The sequence below is a fragment of the Filicampus tigris genome, chromosome 19, assembly GCF_054856515.1.
Source record: "Filicampus tigris isolate MCC_2025a chromosome 19, RoL_Ftig_1.0, whole genome shotgun sequence".
Classification (NCBI taxonomy): Eukaryota; Metazoa; Chordata; class Actinopteri; order Syngnathiformes; family Syngnathidae; genus Filicampus; species Filicampus tigris.
This window is the reverse complement of record NC_141235.1, coordinates 5,932,086-5,954,780: the sequence shown is the minus strand read 5'-3', so window position 1 is coordinate 5,954,780 and position 22,695 is coordinate 5,932,086. Positions and strand designations below refer to the sequence as shown.

The window sequence follows — 22,695 nt, the reverse complement described above, 5'->3', positions numbered from 1 at the left end:
GACGAAAAACGTGAATCCACTAGCGCTGAATGCGGGGGTCAACTGTTTAACGAAGCATACAATTCAGAGTACACATTTCTTTTCCATAATTAGTTTTGCATGATATTGCACAAATTCACTTCAAACATTTCAGTTTGAAATTATTTTCAGTGATCATACACAAAGTTTTGGAATACGAACAATAAACTCGAGTACCATGACATGTTTTATTGGGTAACAAAAGGAAGCCCAGTCTTTAAAATATCAAGTTTGTTTGCTCCGTAGAGTTTGAAAACAGACCATCATGAACAGACTGGCAGGCTTTTACTACACAAGTCAACTATAAATGCAGGTTTAAGTTACTCGGCGGCATTATTCTCCATGGGCACAAGCTCTTGTGGTATTCTCCTGACAGCTCGGATCACATCTTCAGTGTTGACCTTATCTCCAAACTCCATCTCCCGGTGTTCCAGCAGAATTCCCTAGTGGGGGAAAAAAAAAGCACCACAGGCAGTTTCCTGACTTGATGACAACACAGACTGACTGAATAGTGTCAGTTCTACCTGCTGTTCACGCCCAATGACAAAAACGCCACCCAGGACAAAGCCCTCTCCCAAGATATTCCCCTTGAAGCCTTTTCCGAAGGCCCTCAGACCGTTCATCCACACCCCCGCACGAAGGAACGCCAGGAGGCCCAACCGCCGCTCGCGAGGTCCGAAGAAGCGCTTCTGCGATAAACAGAAGCTCTCAGTTTGAGAAATTAGCCTCCCCCTCACGAGGGAACACAAGACAAACCACAGAAGCACTTAGCGGAAGTCAACCCAAACATTTTTTTTCTCTCCAGAATGTTCTATGCAGGCCCACTAGTTGAGACAAGGCATTCTGATTAATATTGCATTTGTGCTATATGAATTAAGCAGCTTTTAGCCAACTCAGGGGGCGGCCATTTTGTCACTTCTGTCGACTGAAAATGACATCTCAGGGCTCAGGTAACAACCAAACACAACTCACCTGTTTTCAAATGGCCGCCCCCTGACATGGCTAAAAGCGGCTGGCTTTGTCATATTCCACAAACGTAATATTAATCAGAATGCCTTCTTTCAACTAGTGGGGCCTGCATATTCTGGAAAAAAAATTGTTTGGGTTGACTTCACTTCAAGTTATTTTCCAAAAGACCTTTTCATCCAAGAAGATCTCCCCATTGAAATATGGCCGAAAGTTTTGGACCTCGCTGCCGATGTTCTCCTTGACCACGGCGTACAGGGGGACCCCGAGCTGGTCCAGCTGGGGCTTCAGAGAGGACAGCTCTGCAGCCTCCTGCATGACGGTGCGACGTGGTCATTCAGTTACGCTCTTATCATGCCAATTGCCCTCAAAAAGCGTCACGCGATGTCAATGGTGTTACCTCTCTGCACAGAAATCATCCTGGCCTGCGCACTGCCATAATGACCGCACCCGCATGCTCCCATAAAGACTTTGCCTTCAACTGCGTCTTCTCTGACAACGAAGAGAGAGAATTTATAACAGGGGCTGATGAAATGACAGCAGAGGTTCAAAAGGCTGGAAGGAGGTGTAAGAAGTGAAGGAAAGGATGAAAGTGATTGAGAGGGGGCAACAAATCAGGTGTAAAAAGGAACACGTGAAGGATGACCATGTGAGGCTAGAGGAAGGAAGTGAAGGAAAAGGCAGAAATGAGGGGTTGAAGGTGATTAAAGACGATGAAGGAACAAGTAAAAGAATTATGTAAGGGAGGGAGATAAAGGAAATCTGGGAAGAAAGTGATGTAATAGTGTGAAGGAAGAACATAAGGAAATACTGCAGGCTCTCTCAAAAGGAGGTTAAAGGGACGCAAGTCGACAAGTTTTAAAAGAGGGTGATAGAAAGTGGAGGAAGAAAGGAGATTAAGGAAGTTTAGAAAGGATGTGTAGGAAGAATGTCGATTAAGTTAAGAGAAAATTAAGTGGAAGTAAGTAGGAGTACAACGTGATGAAAGTGGGTGAAGGACTCACATGAAGGATTAAAAGTGAAGGAAGGAGGTGAAGGGTGAGAAAGCAGCCACATTGCAAGCTCAACAATGGCTCTTTTTAAACCACGCTGACCTGCAGTTAAAGTCGTGAGTTGAGCTTCTTCGAGATGCTGGAGGCTGGCCTTCAGCGGCGCCGTGAGGAACATATCCGTCACCAAGTTGAGAACTCGGGCCACCAGACCGCCCGCGGCCGCTGCGGCTTTGATAAGGAGGGCCATTCCGCTGCTCCTCCAACTTCCCCTTCTTCCTCTTCTGCTTGTTGACCTCGTCTGACGTCCACCTCGTTCGCCGCTTTTTTGCTGACGCCCCGTGCGTGTAACCGCGACGGCCTCGGGAGCGCGCACGTCACAACTGTCGTTTTGATCGAACCCAGCCACGCCAGAGCTCTGACGTCATAAAGTGGCCATAGTGTAAAGGCGCCTCCCTTCGCTGTTTCAAAAGTTACCAGCGTCAACTGAAGTATTCCATTCCTCCAAAATAAGCACATTTTGAGCTTTTGTCGGCTTTGTAGTCTGTGTCTAAATATTTGCGCCATCTTAAAACGTCTTCAAACGAAACAAACTGCTTTAAAATGATTAACATACTATTTTAGTTCACCCTGAGTATAGAAAACTCCAGACTGGCCTGTACTACCAAACAAATGTTTGTATTTCAACTATTTAAATGCCAATTTTATTGTTTGAATGATTACTTTGGAAACAAAACAAAACGGGAAACGTGGACTCCCCCGGACTACTATTATCACCAGTTTCCATACAGTATAAGACAAGAGCATGCATTCTATAATGTCAACATTTCATTTAAAAGTAGTGATATTTAACATTTTGAATGTTAATAGATATCAACCCCCCCCACCACCACCACCACCACCACCATTAAAAACAACAACGGGAAGATGTTTGTCATGATCATGTACAGTGTTTGGTAAAGATTGAGTGATTTATGGAAAATGAAACATGCTGGATGATGATTTCACAGCAATGTTCACTGGGGTTTAACATATACATTAAATTGGCACGCTGTGTTCTTACAAGCATGTTTATTTGAATTCCACTGAAGACATCTTTGATTTAGGCACACATGCAGTGATTGAATGTAGGATATTCAAACATAAAGGCTCATCCGTGGACCATCAAGCAGCGATGTGCTCATCCAGCTTGTTCTGTTGCCTGCAAAGCCACACAAATGTTAGTAAGCATTAAAGGGAGGAATGTCACAAATACAAAAATATTACTAAGTTTAATTTAAAAATAAGTAAATTAAATTCACGAGGCGCAGACAAGTAGTTGTGATGACTTTTTTTTTCTTTTTCATATCTACAGGTGCTGAATTGACCTGTGTGGCGTTACCATAACGCATTAGCAACCAAGATGGCTGACCCAGGCTAGCTCACAAACCTCTTCCTGGTCTTGAAGAACCTGAGGTGAACTTGAATCTTGTGTCTCCTCTTCAGTTTTTGCCGGTTGCTCTTGCACATTCGACGTCAGAGGCTTCAGCTTGGTAGTTATAAACACAAAAATAATAAGTTGAATTAAAAAAACAAATTAAATTCACAAGGAGCAGACAAGTAGTTGACTTCTTTTTTTTCTTTTTCAGATTTACAGGTGCTGAATTGACCTGTGTGGCGTTACCATAATGCGTTATCAACAAAGATGGCTGACCCAGGCAGGCTTACAAACCTCTTCCTGTTCTTGAGGAACCTGAGGTGAACTTGAATCCTGTGTCTTCTCTTCAGGTTTTGCCAATTGCTCTTGCACATTCGACGTTAGAGGGTTCAGCTTAGGAGTCACAAAAAAAAAGTTTGATTAAAAAACATAAATTAAATTCACAAGGAGCAAACAAGTAGTTGTGATGACTTTTTTTTTTTCTTTTTCAGATCTACAGGTGCTGAATTGACCTGTGGCGTTACCATAACGCGTTAGCAACAAAGATGGCTGACCCAGGCAAGCTCACAAACCTCTTCCTGGTCTTGAAGAACAGGGGGTGAACTTGAATTGTGTGTTTCATCTTCAGTTTTTGCCAACTGCTTGTCATTCAGCGGGACTTGGTCAGACTTGGCCCACGATGACTCGGGTTGCTCATACTCTGCCTTAGAGGACTCAGCCTGCACAAACATGTCCTGGGAGATCTTGGACTCAACAGAGTCTGTTGGCCTAGACTCCTCCTGCTCAGACTCATCTGAGGAGTTCTCACCTTCTGGTTGTTCAACCTGGGAGGCGTCAGCCTGCGTAGACTCCTCCAGCATTGACTCCACCTGCACAGACTCGGCTTTGGCAGACTCAACTTGCGTAGGTTTGACTTGAGATGACTCAGTCTCTGTGGACTCAGCCTGGACCTGCGTAGATTCCATCTTTGAAGAGTCCACCACTGCAGACCCTGAAGTTTCAGCGTGTTTGGATTCGACGTGAGAGGCCTCAGTTTGAGAGGACTCATTCATGGCGGTCTCGGACTGAGCGAGGTCTGCTGTTGGAGATTCCACCTGCGCAAACTTGGGCTGAGAGGTCTCAGCTTGTGCAAATTCGATGTGGGAGGCCTTAGCTTGAGAGGTCGCAGCCTGCACAGGCTCCACCAGTGTGGACCCCTCCTGGAAAGACTCGTTTTGCACAGAATCCACCAGTGTGGATTCCACCAGCACAAACTCAGCCTGCGCAGAACGTGCCAAAGTGGAGTCAACCTGCGGTGAGTGTGCCCGGGACGTCTCAACTTGTGTGGATTCAACCTGGGCAGCCTTAGCCTGGAAGGTCTCGGCTTGCGCAGGCTCAACCAGTGTGGACTCTGCCTGAATTGACACAGGATTATTGGTCTCGACTTCTGCGGATTCGACATCAGAGGGCCCAGCCTGGGAGTCCTCCTGCACAGACTCGGAAACGGAGGCGTTGGGCTGAGCAGAGTCCACTAATGTGGGCTCCACCTGCCCGGATGCGGGTTCATAGGTCTCAGCCTGCGCAGATTCCACCAGTGCGGACTCCTTTGGCACAGACTGGGCCTGCGCAGAATTCAACTGGATGGACTCTATCCGCCCGGACTGCACCTCGGAGGTCTGAACTTGTGTGAATTCAACCTGGTCAGTTTCAGCATTAAAGGACTCAACCTGCATTGACTCGGCCGGAGTGGATTCAGCCTGTGTTGACTCCTTCGGTGTGATCTCAACCTGGGCAGACTCGACCTGGGAGGTTTCATTTTGTGCACAGTCTGAGTGGGAGGCCTCAGCATGAGAAGAGTCAGCCTGCGTGGATTCGGCCTTCACAGACTCCCTTGGTGTGGACTCCAGCTGCACATACGCTGCCTGGGAGCTCTCAGCTTGTGTGGATTCCACATGGGAGGCCTCAGCTTGAGAGGACTCTGCTTGGTATGTGTCAGCTTGCATGGGTTCTTCCTGCACGGACTCTGCCTGGGAGGTATCGACCTGCAAGGGCTCCACCTGCTCAGCTTCTCCTTGCGAAGATTTCATTTGGGTGGAGTTCACCTGTGCAGAGTCATCTTGCTTGGACTCCATCTGTGAAGACTCTGCACTGGAGGTCCCAGTTGGTGTGGTTTCAACCTGGGCGGCCTCAAATGGAGAGGACTCCACCTTTGCAGATTCGGCCCGGGAGGACTCGGCGTGCTCGTCCTTCTGGTAAAAGGGTGTCAGGAGAATTCTGTAAGTTAGACATCAGCCAAACAATCACTTGGCCTGACTTCTCTCTGACTCCCCTAGCACCCCCCCCCACCCCCCTCAACCTGCATCGTGCTTCTGGTGCTGTTCCCAGATGGACTCTCCACTCAACTCAATAAGATTGTTCTTAAAGAGATGCCAATCCCTTCACCTTCTCTGCGTGTTGGCTTTCGTAGTGAAGGAGGCTCATTTGGCCTGCTAGCTCCCAGTGTTGGTCCAGTTGGCTGGAATCGGAGCCTTCAGCCTGTACCGGCTCAGCGGTTTCAGCTGGGCCGAACTCCTGTAGGTCAATTCAGGAGAGAGAACGCGACCATGTGATCATGTTAGTGTGACGCGGACAAACGATGCCCTGTTTTGCTCCTCCCCTTTGCTAGAAACATCATCAACAAACAATGTCTCACCACCTTCTGTTCCTGGGATTTCTCCACTTTGGGCTGGTCCAGCTGGATGGTGTCATACTGCGGAGAGACAACTGAGGATTCTGGAGCCGTTACGTTATCAGTCGTCTTCACCTGATGGACACATGAGCACGTGTCTCCTCAAGCACCCCCCCCCCAACCCCCCCAAATGAGCAAACCAGCAATAAAGCTCTAGCTTTCTTGCCCCATGCACATAGCTAACCCTGACCCTGTGGTCCTCGGCCAACAGACTACACAAATTGCATGCACATGCAGCAGGACCACCACCACACCAAAAAAGCCGTCATGAAGACACCGCCACCACCAGACATGTTTTTTTTTCACCTCCTGCTCATTATCCAGAGGTCCGCCGTGGTGTTGTTCATTGGCTTGTTGGGTTTCTGGTTCAGGCGGGCCCCTCAAAGGCTGCTTAGCAGGTCCCAGCGTGACTCCCACATGTTCGTCTGGTCCCGCAGGCTCCGTTTCAGAGAGCTGTTAAGGTGCCGAGTGTCAAATACCCTTCAGACGCACGACATTTCATCTTTCTGATACTCTGGCTTCACCTTGCCTGCTCTTCACCTCACTTTCCTCCCAAATGTTGGTTGAACTTGCTGCCTTCTAACTGCTGACTGACCTCTGGAACGCGACTACACAAAACGGCAACGCACAAACCAAAACAAAACAAAGTGAAGTACTTTTCCGTCTGGCTCGTTCGCGGCGTCCTTCTCTCTGGCTTTGGCCCGTTCCTTATCCACAAGTGCCAACCGGGCCTGTTTCTGTAAGAATCAGGATTTCACACATTAGAATTGTGTAGATTACAGATGTGGCAAATCCAGGTCCAGAAAGTAAAAAAAAACATTGCCACAGTTTGGATTTAGCTACAGGTGCCTCTACTTAACCAGCAGGTAAAAGATCTACCATGGGAGCCAGTTGAGTAGAAGCACCTATAGCTAAAGTCAAACTGTAGCAGGGCTTTTACTCTCTGGACCTGGATTTGACATCTCTGACAAAACATAATAATGCAAATAACTGTCCTTTAGACGACAACTACTGTATTTAAAACATACATACACTCCTCACAAAACGTTAGGGATATCCAGCTGTGGATGGTTGGACAACAGCGCTACCTACTGGTAAAACAACCAAACTAGCATTTTTATTTATTTATTTATTTTTTACCTTCGCCTCATATTCAACGTTGGAGTTGTATTTGTACAGCCAGTGAGCCAAAAACTGTATGGGGTCCATGGGACGCTGCTCGACCACTTCAGCAAGTCCCTCTGCCAGACATGAACCTAGATGCGTCTTGACGTACTCAGAATCCATGTTTTGAGTCTGTGCGGGTAGTGGAAGTGCACTTGTAATTCATATGATGACACTGACACAAAATTCTGTACTGCTACTGCTTGTTTTATCTACGATATGACGTAATCACAGACGAACATTATTTGTCTACTGGCACGTAATATACAGAAGAATGGGCTCGATGAATCATTCGTCGTCGGACAAAACAGAAAAAAAACCCGTTTGGCCAATGTAACTTTCCTAGCATTGGTTTGTTTGCGGTCCCTCTTTGTATTCGGTCATAGCCACACATGAAACACACAATGAAGTAGTGAAATGGAAAGAAAGAAAATGATTTAACAAACCAGTTGCCAAGCGAAACTGCGCTTCCGGATGTGTTTGTTTATGTTTCTATGGTAACAGCGTTACTGTTTTAATAATCCGCAGGTTAGCCGTGAAACAGTTCCGACTCACCACTGCCAACAGAATTAATACAGATATTAGTATTATTATTATTTTAAATACTAGGTTGTTTTTAATTATTGTGGTAAATAAAATGTGCAATATTTAATGTTTTACTGATTTTTACATTGTTTACAGCTGTGTGATTCTTTTTTTTTTTTTTTTTATAACAGCCTACACGTTTTTGATGTTGTGTCCTTGTGTCGTAAAATATTTTGAAAAGAAACACGTAAAATAAAAAATCCTAATTTACATGTATTTTCATTTGGTTTTGCGACTAGGAAAGTCGGGTGCAACGTGGACGCCTTGAGGAAGATGTGAATGATGCTAACCTGCCGTGGAGGAGCGACTCCTCCGGTTTCAGGCTGTTGTGCGTCAGCGTCAGCAGCGCAGCAGCTCCCCCACTCAGACAGACACACAACTACTGCCGCCGGCCGGGCCAGTCAGGAACCACAAGCACGTCCTCCTCAGTGCTCGTGGGACGACGACGACAGGATTTATTCTCCTTCTTGTCGACTTGACTGGATTCTGTGGGATCTTTTGCTTCACCGTGCCAGGTATTTTGACCTCTTAGCCTTTCCCGTGTGTTCTCTTCTCTCTTTCACGCTTACATTACCTCTAATAATCTCATTTCAAGCTGCAGGTTGAAAGCTTTTAAAGTAGAGGTGAGATGTTCGTGTGGAGGTGGCTACCTCAATTTTGGGGTTTTGATAATTATGTCCCTTTTTTTGACAAGTTAAAAGGATTTTTTTTCTCTCTTTTAAATTGGCACTTTCATACTGCCAAATGTGAAAGTTCGAGTTGTTTGGGGCATCAGTTGCAGTTATTGGACTTGAATTAAAGTTATAGTTGGCTCACATTTGTTCTAATAATAAACCGACCTGTAATTGAGCTCGGGGTCATATTTGGAATGGGGAGACTTAGGGATTCTCTGTACTGGTTTCCATGTGTGTGTTGGGCCCCGTATCTTGACGTCTATTGTGGACCTTCTTCTCACTGTACGGTGAACCCTCACTATTCGCGGAGATTTGGGACCAAGACCCGCTGCAAATAGCAAAAATTGACAAATTATAGTTAGGACGTTGTCACCAAGAATTCTGTGACTTAGAATTTGTCGAATCTTCCATCATGCTGTTGTTTGCTATGGCTGACTGTCAGCTCGTGGCCAACAACTGAAGTTATACCCTCTGCTATTATGGTGCCTAAAGCCCTTTTCACACTGCACTTAGCATGGCGAAGCATGCCAACGATGGCAAGAGGACGTCTACCGGGGCGGGAAGGCGCCTTGAATTAAAAAAATGTTCTATTCGATAGCAACGTTGGCATGACATCAGAAAAGCGCTTCCAATTGGAGAGGTGCTGGTGTTGTGATTTGGTGCTATTTTGTCGGACTTATTTACAGGTAACAGAATAAGGACAGTGTCCGGAGCTTTGAGACAATGCTCCCTGCTCATCCTGAAATATCCCTCGAAGCGGTCTTGGTGGAACTGTAGTTCACAAACGAGATTAAGCACTCCAAATTCCAGATGAGCCATTAGTAAAGGATGCACCATTAACTTTTTTTTCCCCCTGCTACTCCTTTTTCACTCCTTACAGTGAGCAAACACAGGTCTTTCTTTAACAACAATGAAAGACACAGTTGGTCGACTTCTGGTCCAAAAAGTTCTCTGTGTTTACTCCCTGACAGGCTGTTGCGTCGGTACTTCCAAATATGGGCATGCTGGCCACCGGGGCGCCTTTGCCTTTTTGTTATATCTCACAAGTTACCCTTTCACACTGTGCGATGCACAATGGCTCGTAGAAGGAGTAGAAGTTTGGGCGGCATCGATGAGTTTTTCAGCAAATCAATTTTAGTTCGGTTCTGTTGAAAAAGGTTGTGAATGGGCAAGGTTTCACTGAAGCTGCACCCACTAGAAGATGATAATGATGATCATTGTCACCGCAGCACCTCCATGTTGTGCTTCTGTGAACCCCGCTGCTTTCTTGTTATGCTTGAAGATGTTTTGTTTTTTTTCCCTCCCCCATCCAAAGTGTGTTTGCTGCGTCTGCCGTCACATGTTCATGGACTCTTGGACGACAAGGGTAAGGGTTTTGGGTTTCTTTCACCAAGCGCGACCATGTGACTGTGCGCTTGGCCACGTCCGCTGTGTTTTCCCGGGGAAGCTGAAAAGGTGAAGTGAGTTGAAAGTAGGCTTGCAGTGGTTGTCTTTGAATCAAATTTCTTTACTCAAGGTGAGATTGGTGGTAAACATGTCATATCGTGCCCTCCTCCCCTCTCGCTGGGATGGGATATTCTTTTTCCCCACATGTAATCTACTCAGATTACTATGCCATTAGAGCAAAGGCCAAATGGGTCAGAGGCGGTGCAAGTCTGTTTGAAAAGCTGCATATCAACAAAATGCACAACTGTTAGGTCGTAGGGCGTGACGCAATGCCAAGAATCCCGGTTGGGTACATGATGTTGGTTTCAAGATCACAGTTTGGTTCACTTTGTGTACAGAAGACTTAAAAGTGTTTTTCTTTTACATGAAAAGGAACAGATTTGTTGATCTTTAAAATGATATGCTGTAGTACAAATCAATGTTTTAGGACCTATAACAACATATTTTCTTTTTTGGGGGGGGGGTAAAGTTTGTCTTTTCTTGTGGAAAGCGTAACATCAATAGCTTGTCTTCTTTTTAGGAATGTGAAGTATCAATAGCTTGTCTTCGATACTGTTACTATTATGACATTATTTTTCATTATGATAGTTTTTAGTAAAATTCTAATTGAATTTTTTTTTTAATTAAAATTCTTTTTTTTTCTTTTTTTTTAATTTGAAATGTAAAATATGTTGTCCTAAAAAATGTGTTATTGGAACAGGCCTAAGTGAGTGACCTACGCCCATCAGAAAGAGAAAGTGTGAAAATAGCTACGGATGATAAGAACAACTGACAACTTCTGGCATGTTAAGTTGTGGCCTGATCAATGTTCAAAAGTCATAACCCTCCGTTTTTAGGACAGTGCAACATCACTCATTTCTTTTTTTTTCAAACAGAAACATCCATATTTTTTTCCTATTTTTATGTATGCGCAGCATCGATTGTCTTCCTTTTAAAAATATGCTACATCAGTTTTTTTTTCTAAGAAAGATCAACACAAACATTTGCTCCTCTACAACAGCTTGTGCAGTGCTTTAAAAACACCTATGTTTGTTAGTTTTCTTTTTTGTTTCATGCTGCACTGATATTCACGTTGGCATCATGCCATTGTTAACAAGTGTGTACTGTACCGCCAACAGCATATTTGGCTAGCCGTGACGTCGGCTTGCCAGAGTCTAAGCGGCACTGAGTTTGTTTACAGTGTGAACACACTTCCTGTCCCTTACCTAATCTGTTCCGTATAAAAAAAATCACTGCAAATACCTGTACTGTTACAATCCCGTACCGATTAGCATCCCGTTCAAGTATTCATCAACCTTTGACTTTTTGAAAGAATACAGACACAGCTGCCAGGCGTGTGTTTCCGTCAAAGTCGGTTCATCACAAGGCTCGCGTGTATGTCTGCGGGGCCTGAAAAGCGCACGGGCCGGCTTAGCTCTGGTCTTTACAGCTCGCCGGGGTATGCGCTGCCACGGTCCGTGCAAGCAGCTGCCCTCTCAGCAGCATCAGCACGATGCCTGCAGATATTTCCAGAGACATCAGACCCAGAGGGCCCAAGTGGCCATTCACCATGATAGTCCTGTTGTAACATGCGGGCTGCAGTTTGCAGGTGTAAAGCTAGGAATTAGTCAGGCGGATGGGGCTTGTAAAGCTCCGCGGCTCCCTATAGGGTTCGAAATACAGGGTTAATTGGCGACTGACAGGGCGTTGACGCCGACGGAGCACAGAGGCGTGATTTGACCCCGTGAGAACGCAGCAGGAAAGGAAGCGCGGCGAATGTCAAAGAAAGCGTTGAGTCGAAGCCTGCCGTCCACGCTGTCAGTCTGTCCATGACTGATTATGATTTGAAAATTCATTTCCACTGCATTGCGATGTACGATCTACAATGATTAGAATTGTGCATATTGAAGTGAAATAAACCATTTTTGCACCACATTCATAACTAAGCTTTTTAGTTTAAAAACAATGAGTTACGCTCCTTTGACACTGAATCGTGACTCTGCATGAAATACAAAATGCACATTTGTAACACAAACAGTGGCTCTTGAGCGGGTGTGCCATCGTTCCGAGGTGTCCAAGTTACCGCGTCCGTATCCTCTGCTGGAATGTCAAAGGTGGCATGGCCTTCTCATACAGGCCGCATGTTATATATACTGTCGCGGGAAGACTCCAGAAATCTAACGTTACCGCGCTATTCCTCGGATAACCGACGGCTCCCATGAGTGCCGGCAATGCGTCTAGCTGAGCTTCTCAGTTTGTCACACCTTGAGAGCCACCCTCCAAAAAACCCCAAATTATTCAAAACATTCTGAAAAAAATGGACAAAATATCTGATTGTATATGCTGAATCACGAATAGACATCCAGTAAATTATGAAAGTTAAGCGTTTCGCAATCAGAGGTCCTTTTCCGACCAACAACGTCTTGGGTCGACATTCGGGCATTGGTTGAGAAAAATACGTCAAGGCAATGCAGGGCAACATTGCTGGCGAACGATCAGGTGTCGTGTAGCCACGTGGCCGGGGGCTCGCAAAGTGCACTCGAGGGTGCGAAGGCGGAAGCTCACTTGTGTTCGGGCCCCCCACCCTCGGCCGTGTAAAGTCGGGCCGGTAGAGAGGCTCGGCGATTCGAGCTGTTTATCAGGAGGGGATGTGAAGGCGGGCGGCCGCCACTCAGCCCGGGAAGGAATGAGCGCAGTCATTCGGCTCCTGTAACACGACGCTCCGTCTTGACAGCCGCTAGCAGCTGGGTAGCCACCGAATCCTGCTCACATGTGGGAATGCATCATCCGCTGTGTTATCACTCTCGCTCGACGTATGTGTGTGGGCACCAACCATTCATGCGTGTACTTGTATTATAGCTCAGTGAATAATGCATTTGGATATCGGTCAATTAAAAAAGAAGTAATTTTTCCAGAAGCGACTAGCGATAGCATTAATATTTTTAGTATGGCACGTTTCCACTGCTACTCTTGAATTCACCTATTCACAGATTTTATTTTGGAACCCATTTTGAATAGTCTGCAGCATGGTGCCAAAGCACTCTCCATTAGAAAAGTAGTGCTTTGGTGCTATATTGTGGCATCTTGGTGCCAAGGAACTAAGTTGAAGTAAGCAGAGAAGCTTCTGTTAGACAGGCCAAAGCCCTAACTAATAGAAAAGTAGTGTTTTGATGCCACCTAGTGACATCTACACATCATTACACTTTTTTTTTTTTCGCTATTTGCATTGCTCAGTCCTTATTATGATTTAAAAAATCTGATGCCTGTGTGTTGGTGCGCAGTATCCGCAGTATTTCGTCCTAGCCCCACTACACTTGTTCAACCGCTCTTCCAATTTGCAGCTCCTCCTAGGGTGACCCCAGTGCGGCGGTTGCCCTTCGCAATGCCAAGATGGCGTCCCTGCTCCCCCCCCCAGGTGCCGACGCGTTCCGCCCCTTCACCCGGGAATCGCTGGCGAAGATTGAGAGGCTTCAAGCGGAAAAGCGAAAAAAGGCAGCCGGAGTAAACGGACATGACGAGGCCGAGGTGGAGGACGAGGAGGCGGCGGCGGCGGCCCCCAACGCTGACTTGGAAGCGGGCAAGAATCTGCCGTGGATTTACGGAGACCCTCCGGCGGAGATGATCAACACGCCGTTAGAGGATTTGGACCCCTTCTACAAGGCTCAGAAGGTCACTTCAACTGTGGCAGTGGAACAAACATTATAGAGGAAAAATGTGGGATTTTCAGACAGATGCCAGTACGGGTATTCACTTACCGATACCTGTAGTACAAACTTGATCTTATAACAGCCAATTCAATCTTTAGAGTTATCTGCTTGAAAATGCGTCCGAGCGACTGGTTCTGCGCCTATGTCACAGTTTGGTACCAGTGGCTTTGTGTGGCACAGCATGGTTTATTTATTTATTGTGGACAACTCCCAACTTGAAGGTTGTGGGTTCAATCCTAAGCCCCCTGTGACCATGTCACATGTGCCCAAGTGTCCTTGAGTAAGTTACCGAACCCCCAGTTGTCCTGATGATGTGTCATCAGTAGGTGATTGAGGGTAGCGTTAAAGCGCTTTGAGTGCCTCGAAGGCAAAAAAAAGGAAAGCCTCATGCAAGTGTAAGCCCTGATACCATTTAGAACTAGAACTAACCACTCCTCCACCATACTGCCTCCTACAGTAACATAAAAAAGAAAATGTAAAATAAACGGAATTTAAAGTACGCTAACCAAGCTAACGTTGTCCATGAGTGACAATATCGATTTGCAATGAATAAAGAAATGACGCCATGTTGTGTTGTGCCTGCTTTTCAGACATTCATCGTAATTAGCAAAGGCAACACGATTTACAGGTTCAACGCGGAGCCGGCGTGCTACCTCCTGAGCCCCTTCAGCGGCCTGAGACGAGGAGCCATCAAAATCCTCATACATTCATATCCTTAACGCAAAAGATCATTGCAACACGCTCGCTAATATCACAATTCTTTCCTTAACGCGCCGCCTTAAATTGTTCAGCATGTTCATCATGATCACCATTCTATCCAATTGCGTGTTCATGACCATGAGTAGTCCACCCGCGTGGAGTAAAAATGTCGAGTGAGTACGCGGCCGCATGCCTGAAGGCTCCGTTTGATGCTAAGAGTTTTTCTTTCCATCCAAAGGTACGCTTTTACTGGGATTTACACCTTCGAGGCCACCGTCAAAGTGTTGTCCAGAGGCTTCTGTATCGGCTCGTTTACATTCCTTCGAGACCCGTGGAACTGGCTGGATTTCATGGTGATCAGCATGGCGTAAGCGACACAAACATCCGTTTCAAGTTGATCTGTGACCGCTTCGCAATTATCACAATGCGAGGCAGAGGTGCTGACCAGTAGGCCCACCATGCTGCCTCAAAAAATAAAAACATCATAAGTCGTGAATTGTACACTCATTTTCGCTATTTGCGGGCGCAGTCACTATTTACTAAAATTCCTCCGAACAAATTAAAAAAAAACATTTTTAAATCTGACTCCGTTTGTATAATCAATATCACAATTTTCCACCAAACAGTCATTGAACACAAGAAGACAACTTGCTGTCTGATTTTTTTTTTTCTTTTTTCTTTGATACCCCACGCAGGTACATCACTGAGTTCGTCGACCTCGGTAACGTGTCCGCCCTCAGGACCTTCCGTGTGCTTCGAGCCCTGAAAACCATCACCGTGATACCCGGTACGCTCTGCTTTTTCCATTCCATTTACGAGCAGAGTTGCTTTTAACGAACACGTTCCCTTCCCGCCAGGTCTGAAAACCATCGTGGGCGCGTTGATCCAGTCAGTGAAAAAAATGGTGGACGTGATGGTCCTGACGGTCTTCGCTCTGGCCGTCTTCGCCCTGGTCGGCCTGCAACTGTTCATGGGCAACCTGCGGCACAAGTGCGTGCGCTGGCCCATCAACGGCAACGACACCGCCGAGTGGTTCAACGTCACCGACCCGGTGGTGCTTTATAACCAAACCGTCGGCATCAACAGTAGCGATTATTCCAACAGCACCTTCAATTTCGCGGAGTACATCGAGAACTCGGGTATGTTGCAACACAAGTGCTTCTGGAGTGGTCAAACCATCATAGACAATCATCCGTCAAAACACATGATTACATCTGTGATGTTCATTGCAAAAATACGGCTAAATATATTGACATTTTTTCAAAATTCGCTGTCAGAATATTTTTCGTGCAAAAAAGAAAATTAAACATGAAAATCCCCATGAAAGTAGGTCACAAAATGTGATTTTACTTAATTCTCTGCCAATCAAATTCTTGAAATGAGCTCCATGTGTAAAATTCTGCTAAAAGCCCCAAAATAAAATGTTACAGTTTTATCTCTGTTTGCCATAAGTGATTTATGAATAAAAAAGATAAAAGTAAAATACAATTAAGAATAAAAAAAAATCTCCCAAACTTATTTCTCTGTTTAGATATTTGTAAGGTATTTTTAAATACAAAATCAGCATAACAATACTCTCAATTAGTTATTTCAGTTGTTTCTCTACCTGTAAATATGTACGGTATATATTTTCAAAAATATATGTAAAAAAACATTTCCCAAAAAATGTATTCCAATTGTTTTTCTCTCTGTCAAATTTTCAAGTGTTTGTTGGTGTTTGTGTGCAGAAAACCACTACTTTCTGGAAGGCAGCAAAGATCCTCTTGTATGCGGGAACAGTTCTGATGCCGGGTACAATGTCTAGTTCATTTTTTTTCACATTTCTTGCACGGAGATGAGGTGTCCACTCATTTCACCTCCATGACTTCTCTCTAGACTCTGCCCTGAAGGCTTCACGTGCATGAAGGCCGGCGGGAACCCAGATTACGGCTACACCAGTTTTGACTCGTTCGGCTGGGCCTTCCTGGCGCTTTTCCGACTCATGACCCAGGACTACTGGGAAAATCTCTTCCAAATGGTTGGAATTCCGCAAGCGTTTCTTCTCCGCTTTGCCGCACGTGTAGAACGCCTCCTTATTTGTCGTAGCTTCTCGTTTGTTCCAAACGCAGATCCTGCGGGCGGCGGGCAAAACGTACATGCTCTTCTTCGTGGTGGTGATCTTCCTGGGCTCCTTCTACCTCATCAACCTCATCCTGGCGGTGGTGGCCATGGCGTACGACGAGCAGAACCAGGCCACGCTGCGCGAGGCCAAAGAGAAGGAGGAGGAGTTCCAGCGTATCCTCGAGCAGCTCAAGAACCAGGAGCAGGTGCGCGCTTCGCTTAATTTAGCTTAGTTTAACTGAGCTTGACTCGGCATTTATCGTAGCTGTTGTAGCATTCACCTGTCTGTTGCGGACATCTATTACGGAAATTTACTGTTTATATTTATTTTGTATTGGTTTCTTACTGTGGTGCACCCACATGTGGAAAAGGAGAGCCACATAGTCACTGATCCACTATTCAGCTTTTTATTTTACGACGGGAGAGCAGTAACATTACTGGGACATTAGCGTAGCTATTCTTGTGCATTACCTCTTGTAGCATTAGCATGGCTATCCCTGAGTTTGTATCTTTTTTTTTTTTGCATTTGTCTGGCTTTTCTTGTCGTATTTAGAGCCAGAGTGTTTCCTTTTGTAGCATTTATGTGACTCTTAATGTGTACGAAATAGTTTTTTGCAGCATTAGCCTGGTTAGTCTTGTTAGCCTTTGTAGCATTAGACTTATCATTTTGAGGAATAACACGTGTAGCAATAGCCTTGCTATTGCTGTCTATTAGCTTTTGTCGCTTTAAACCTCATTAATGTGCGACATACATTGGTATTTATTGATTTATGAAGTTTCTTGTACCCGGCAGGCTCGGCGTTCTGGAAGTCAAGAATCTCTGAAGAATAGCAAGTCGCCAAGTCGCCACTCAGCTTCTGAACTGAGCCTGGAGCGCGACGAAGCTGTCAAGGACTGCAACGGCAAGATGGTCCCAAGCCTCGTGGTCCGATCGCCCACCATGGTTGTGGTCAGTGTTTGTCTTGTTCCAATTCCATTCTTCCAATTCAACTGTGAGGCTCCATCTTGGGTGGTTTGTTTTCAGTGTAACGCCGACGAAGAGCTTCGGGAGAGGTCTCCAGGAATGCTTTCTCCAGACGAGCTTCACCCGGACGAGCAGAGCCAGCGGCAGAGGTCCACTAGCGCCATGGAAGGTACTGCTCGGTCACGTTCCCATTCGCCAGGTGTTAAGCCCTTTGCGGGTGCGAGGAAATAAACGTGGGGTCAAGTTTGAAGCAGAGCTGAGATGGCAGTGCGGGCATAATAATACTGCACTCAGCCTGGCTAATGGCTTCATTAGCGCGCTTTAGTAAGGACCACTGTCAACATTCAGCCTTTGCCAGAGCGCGCTCATTCAATTTTGGAGAATTAAGTAACCGCACGCCACCTAAGTCTGGAGCCTTTCCCACTGTTGTTGTCACCTTGGTGAAAACAGCCCACACCAATTATAGAAAATAGATGAGCTTTTGTAGCATTAGTCTTGCTATTCCTGAGTATTAACTTTTGAAACATTAACTTAGCCCGTCCTGTGTACAGCATTGGCTGTTGTACCATTAGTCTGGAAATTCCTATAGATTTGATTTTATGGCATTAGACAATATCATATTGCTGTCACCTCGGTGAAGACAACCCACACCATTTATAGAAACTAGATTAACCTTTGTAGTACTAGCCTGGCTATTCTTTTGGATTACCTTTTGTAGCAATGTAGCCCGACTACAACTGAGCATGAGCTTTTGTAGCATTAGCCTGAATACCTTTTGAACATTAACCTTGTACGTTTTGTGTATAGTATTAGCTTTTATGACATTAGAATCACTATTCTTGAATATAACATTTTGTAGCGTTAGTCTGGCGATTATGGATTAGCTTTTGTACCATTATGCAAGTTGTTCCTGTGTTCTATTTTTGGCATTGGCATTAGTGCTCTGATCTCTGGACTTCCACAAAACTCTCATCTATGTTTTGTTCTATTTTGATGCAACAACCTTGTACATTTGGAACTGTTTTTCAAAGATGTCATCCATGTGTCCAGAGTTGGAGGACGCTCAAAGGCCGTGCCCGCCGGGCTGGTACAAGTTTGCCGACATTTTTCTTAAGTGGAACTGCTGCAAGCCGTGGTTGGCCCTCAAAAAGTGGTTGTACGTCATCGTGATGGACCCTTTCTTCGACCTGGCCATCACTATTTGCATCGTGCTCAATACGCTCTTCATGGCCATGGAGCACTACCCCATGACTCAAGAGTTTGATGAGATGCTCTCCGTGGGCAACCTGGTGAGGAGGTGACATTTTAGGACCCACTTGTGCTACTGGGCCGTTCCAAATTTCCTGCTGTTTATTTCATTTGTGCAGGGTGGCTGGTAACAGGTGTGGGAGGAGCAATCGCATTACTTAAATGATGGCTTGCATGCATACACACTCATGTATATTCTGGGCCTTTTCTTTTGATTTAGTGGATTAATAATGACTAATAACTGGCAAGGAATGATGACATTACAGTGATTGCATGACAAATCGTGCCAGGCCATAGTCCACCTGGTCTATGTTTTCCATACACACAAGCCAAACATACCAGAATCGCTAATGCTAACTGCAGCGGAATTGTAATGAATTCTGTACCTTTGATTAGGTTTTCACAGGAATCTTCACAGCGGAGATGGTCTTTAAGCTCATCGCCATGGACCCATACTACTACTTCCAAGTGGGCTGGAACATTTTCGACAGCATCATCGTCACGCTCAGCCTTGCGGAGTTGGGCCTGGCGAATGTGCAGGGGCTCTCTGTCCTGCGGTCCTTCCGTCTGGTGAGCGCCACTCACTCACGCTGCTACTATGGTGAGCACGTGTCACGTTCCACCTATTCTCAACGTTTATCTTCCCGGTTGTGATGTGGCGCTAGCTTCGCGTCTTCAAGCTGGCCAAGTCCTGGCCCACCCTCAACATGCTGATCAAGATCATCGGGAACTCGGTGGGCGCTCTGGGCAACCTGACGCTGGTGCTGGCCATCATCGTCTTCATCTTCGCCGTGGTGGGCATGCAGCTCTTCGGCAAGAACTACAAGGATTGCGTATGCAAGATCTCCGACGAGTGTGAGCTGCCGCGCTGGCACATGAACGACTTTTTCCACTCTTTCCTCATCGTCTTTCGCATCCTGTGTGGTGAATGGATCGAGACCATGTGGGACTGCATGGAGGTGTCCGGGGCGGGCATGTGCCTCATCGTCTTCTTGATGGTCATGGTCATTGGGAATCTCGTGGTGAGTCAAACTGTAATTATGGAAACACTGTTTTTCCCTTCTGGGATTGCTTGACATGTTTTTCTTTCATCTAATACCAAACAAGATTGTTCCCAGCATTACCTTGCATAAACCTCCATAGAAATAATAGATTTATTTCAATGTCCCAGATAATGTAAATTGGGCTGGGAAAAATGTCCGCTTGTCAAATTATCCCCAATAATCAATAATCAAACTCTATGACTCGGCCGGTCTAAAGTTCTGTTGTCAAACACAGCACCCGATCCAGCTCTTATATGGCCTTTTCTCATATTGAGTTGTACAGGTGAGGCAAGGCCTCTTGACCCCGTGGCTTGGAAGCACATATCATGGTAAATCAGATTTTTCAACGTATACCGCAGACGGGCTTCATGTCTTTGGTAATGTTCAGCATTATTGACTTTGTGATTCGTCTCGTCTGTTTCTTAGCAAGAGTATAGTTGCGAGGTGGTCTTTTGGCAAAAAAAAAAAAAAATCACAAAGAGTGCAACACTGATTGTGCTTTTGTAAACTAGCTTCGCTCTTTTTGCAGCCATGTTGTTAGTGTAATGAGTGAACATCAGCAGAGATGCACTTTTAACTAAGGAAGCTGCTAAAATAAAAAAATAAAAACATCCTGAGCAATAACCTCAAATTAATCGATAGAATAGATAAATCAGCCAGCCCATGTGCTGTCCGTTACCATCTGAATTGTTAAAAAGAAATATATTATTTGATATATTTCACTAAATGCTTCCTCAGCGTGGAGTATTGCGGTCGTCAGTCCAGCAGATCTTGACGTCGCAATAAGTGATGTTCTCCTCTGGCGTCGGGCGTGCACTCATGCGCATTATTTCAACGTGCTGTCTCATGACCACTTCCTGGTAGGTTATTCATAGAAATAAAAAGGAAATGGCTCATCAGCAGGAGAGCTGAAAAGCACCGACCGCCAAGTGCCAAAATTCTCCAGATGATCACGCCCCCTCAAATCGCCGTCTCAGGGGGCCTGGAGCCAGTGTGAGCTCGCTACGCATGCAGACGAGGAAAAAAAAAAAAAAAAAGGAAAATCAAAACTCGTACTCTTCACATGGAAGGCTTCTATTTAAATCTAACGACTTGAGACAGCAAATGCTGATTTTGACCTTGAGTGTGTGTTAAGATCCAACTCGGGTCGGCGCGTTGCCACCACGCCAACAAATGCAAACAGCTGCTGAGCATGTGTGAAGGGGAGTCATCGGAGACGGCATATTCGACTGTATTTGATGAGTGTGTTGTGTAGGGCCGTGCGCTGATCATATTGCTTAATCCAAGATTTTATACATGTTAGCATGAAGGATAGCATAACGGGGAAGCAGATAGCCCTATCAGCTAACAGCCTGCTTGGATGGATAGACTTGATCAGGGGTCATCTATTAAAAGTTACAGAAGTCCATTTATTACTATTCTATTTTAGTGTTATTTTATAGGCACAAACTTCGAGTTGCACCTAATTTCTCTGTATCTGCGCCATACAATGACAATAAAGGCTGTTTATTCTATTGAGGGCCTTTTCCATTCACGTACTGTTCATGTTAACCTTCTGCTCAGGTGCTAAACCTCTTCCTGGCGCTGCTGCTCAGCTCGTTCAGTGGCGACAACCTATCGACGGCGGACGACGATGGCGAGCTGAACAACCTCCAGATCGCCGTCGGGAGGATCACGCGAGGCATCGACTGGCTCAAAGCGACCGTCGCCGAAATTCTCGGTGGAGTCCTGGTCAAAAAACCCACGGCGACCGAGGACGCCAACAACGAGGCGGTGGAGATGAACGACTTGGACACCTGTGGGGATGTCAAAAAGGCAGACGGGATAGCAAACTGTTTGGCGCCTGGTTTGGATGGAGAGCTTGCTCTTAGTGTGCCCATCGCTCAGGGAGAGTCAGACTTTGAAAACCTGGACGATGACGACGACTATGACTCCAATGTCTCCACTTGTGGAGATAGCCTTCATGATGGTGTAAGAATGACCTAATCACTCACTGTGCCGACTTGCTAACTCTAAAAAAAATCAATCAATCAATCAAATTAATGTCAAGAATATGTATATTTGTTTATCTATTTATTTATTTATTTATATTAAAAATATATTTTTTTATTATTAATTTTCTTTTCTTTTAGACACGCTAGGTCTGAAAGGGCATAATTCTTCACTTAAATTTGCTTTTCTTTTTTCCTTTAGGAAAGCCTAGAAGACGACCTAGGTCTTATAAAAGAAGTCAAAGTGAGTACCTCTCCTAAAAAAAAAAAATTAAAAAAAAAAGATGTCATGTCTCATGTTGCTGATCAGCGTGTCTCTGCTGTGCCCGAGCAGCTGATGGGCGTGGCGACCGAGGACGGCGACGTGTCTCTGTGCAGCACGGCGGACTATCAGCCGCCCGACCCTGAACCGGAGGAAGAGGAGGAGGAGGAGCCGGAGCCGGTTGAACCGGAAGCCTGCTTCACTGACAGTACGTGTTGTTTTGGGTAACTTTTTACGTAGCATAAATAAAACTACAGTAACATACATTTTAATTCAAATGAAGTAAAAAGCCAATATGTATAGAAAATAATGAACAATGGGAAGAAGTGGGTGGAGTTTTATGTGCAATACATTTGAATGGAATCATTATGTCATCATGGTGCTACTTGAAGAGCCAAGAATTGTTTTAGGTTGTACTTGGTATAAAATGTTTGAGAACAACGAGTCTAGAACATATCTCCCACGATAAACGGGTTCACTGTGAAGCAACATGTCGATTTCTGTTGTCTAACCCGAGTTCCTTGCCTGTCAGACTGCGTGCGGCGCTGGCCTTGCCTCACCGTGGACGTCGACACCATCGGGGGTAAGCGATGGTGGACGCTGCGTAGGACCTGCTTCGCCATCGTGGAGCACGACTGGTTTGAAACCTTCATCATCTTCATGATCTTGCTGAGCAGCGGCGCTCTGGTAAGCGCTCGGAACGCATCCAAACGGGACTTGTCGACACATTTCAATA

At 45.5% G+C, this 22,695-nt stretch overlaps 2 protein-coding genes and 1 pseudogene across 7 annotated transcripts in view; 1 reads left to right on the top strand and 2 right to left on the bottom strand.

The window, feature by feature from the left end:
• scn4aa (sodium channel, voltage-gated, type IV, alpha, a) overlaps positions 1–22,695 on the top strand; it is a 29,122-nt gene that overhangs the window by 511 nt on the left and 5,916 nt on the right. Inside the window, exons 2-22 of the mRNA XM_086016278.1 lie at positions 3,328–3,505; positions 3,602–3,710; positions 3,882–8,361; positions 13,287–13,614; positions 14,243–14,363; positions 14,437–14,524; positions 14,590–14,718; positions 15,047–15,138; positions 15,209–15,490; positions 16,079–16,142; positions 16,227–16,368; positions 16,460–16,657; positions 17,245–17,400; positions 17,476–17,584; positions 18,466–18,704; positions 19,060–19,233; positions 19,329–19,685; positions 21,270–21,677; positions 21,900–21,941; positions 22,032–22,167; positions 22,492–22,646. Coding sequence (XP_085872404.1) covers positions 13,336–13,614; positions 14,243–14,363; positions 14,437–14,524; positions 14,590–14,718; positions 15,047–15,138; positions 15,209–15,490; positions 16,079–16,142; positions 16,227–16,368; positions 16,460–16,657; positions 17,245–17,400; positions 17,476–17,584; positions 18,466–18,704; positions 19,060–19,233; positions 19,329–19,685; positions 21,270–21,677; positions 21,900–21,941; positions 22,032–22,167; positions 22,492–22,646 — 3,171 coding nt within the window. The 5' untranslated portion in view covers positions 3,328–3,505; positions 3,602–3,710; positions 3,882–8,361; positions 13,287–13,335. The remainder of the gene's footprint in view (positions 1–3,327; positions 3,506–3,601; positions 3,711–3,881; positions 8,362–13,286; positions 13,615–14,242; positions 14,364–14,436; positions 14,525–14,589; positions 14,719–15,046; positions 15,139–15,208; positions 15,491–16,078; positions 16,143–16,226; positions 16,369–16,459; positions 16,658–17,244; positions 17,401–17,475; positions 17,585–18,465; positions 18,705–19,059; positions 19,234–19,328; positions 19,686–21,269; positions 21,678–21,899; positions 21,942–22,031; positions 22,168–22,491; positions 22,647–22,695) is intronic.
• On the bottom strand, positions 188–2,344 carry LOC147129130 (peroxiredoxin-like 2A; annotated as a pseudogene). The gene is made up of 5 exons (XR_015082497.1): positions 2,079–2,344; positions 1,385–1,476; positions 1,156–1,296; positions 543–707; positions 188–461 (listed from the first exon to the last, which is right to left on the bottom strand). The product of XR_015082497.1 is annotated as a peroxiredoxin-like 2A (transcript).
• Positions 3,283–7,817, bottom strand: LOC147129129 (uncharacterized). 5 transcript variants are annotated; one of them, XM_086016264.1, is made up of 9 exons: positions 7,708–7,817; positions 7,238–7,393; positions 6,754–6,834; positions 6,404–6,550; positions 6,062–6,172; positions 5,812–5,940; positions 3,963–5,618; positions 3,685–3,783; positions 3,283–3,501 (listed from the first exon to the last, which is right to left on the bottom strand). In XM_086016264.1, exons 2-9 carry the CDS (start codon positions 7,382–7,384, stop codon positions 3,364–3,366), a joined length of 2,508 nt encoding a protein of 835 aa, XP_085872390.1. In that variant the 5' UTR covers positions 7,385–7,393; positions 7,708–7,817; the 3' UTR covers positions 3,283–3,363. The 5 variants fall into 5 exon arrangements, with proteins under 5 accessions (XP_085872390.1, XP_085872391.1, XP_085872393.1 ...); XM_086016265.1 differs by having other exon boundaries at positions 6,065–6,172; XM_086016267.1 differs by having other exon boundaries at positions 6,062–6,118.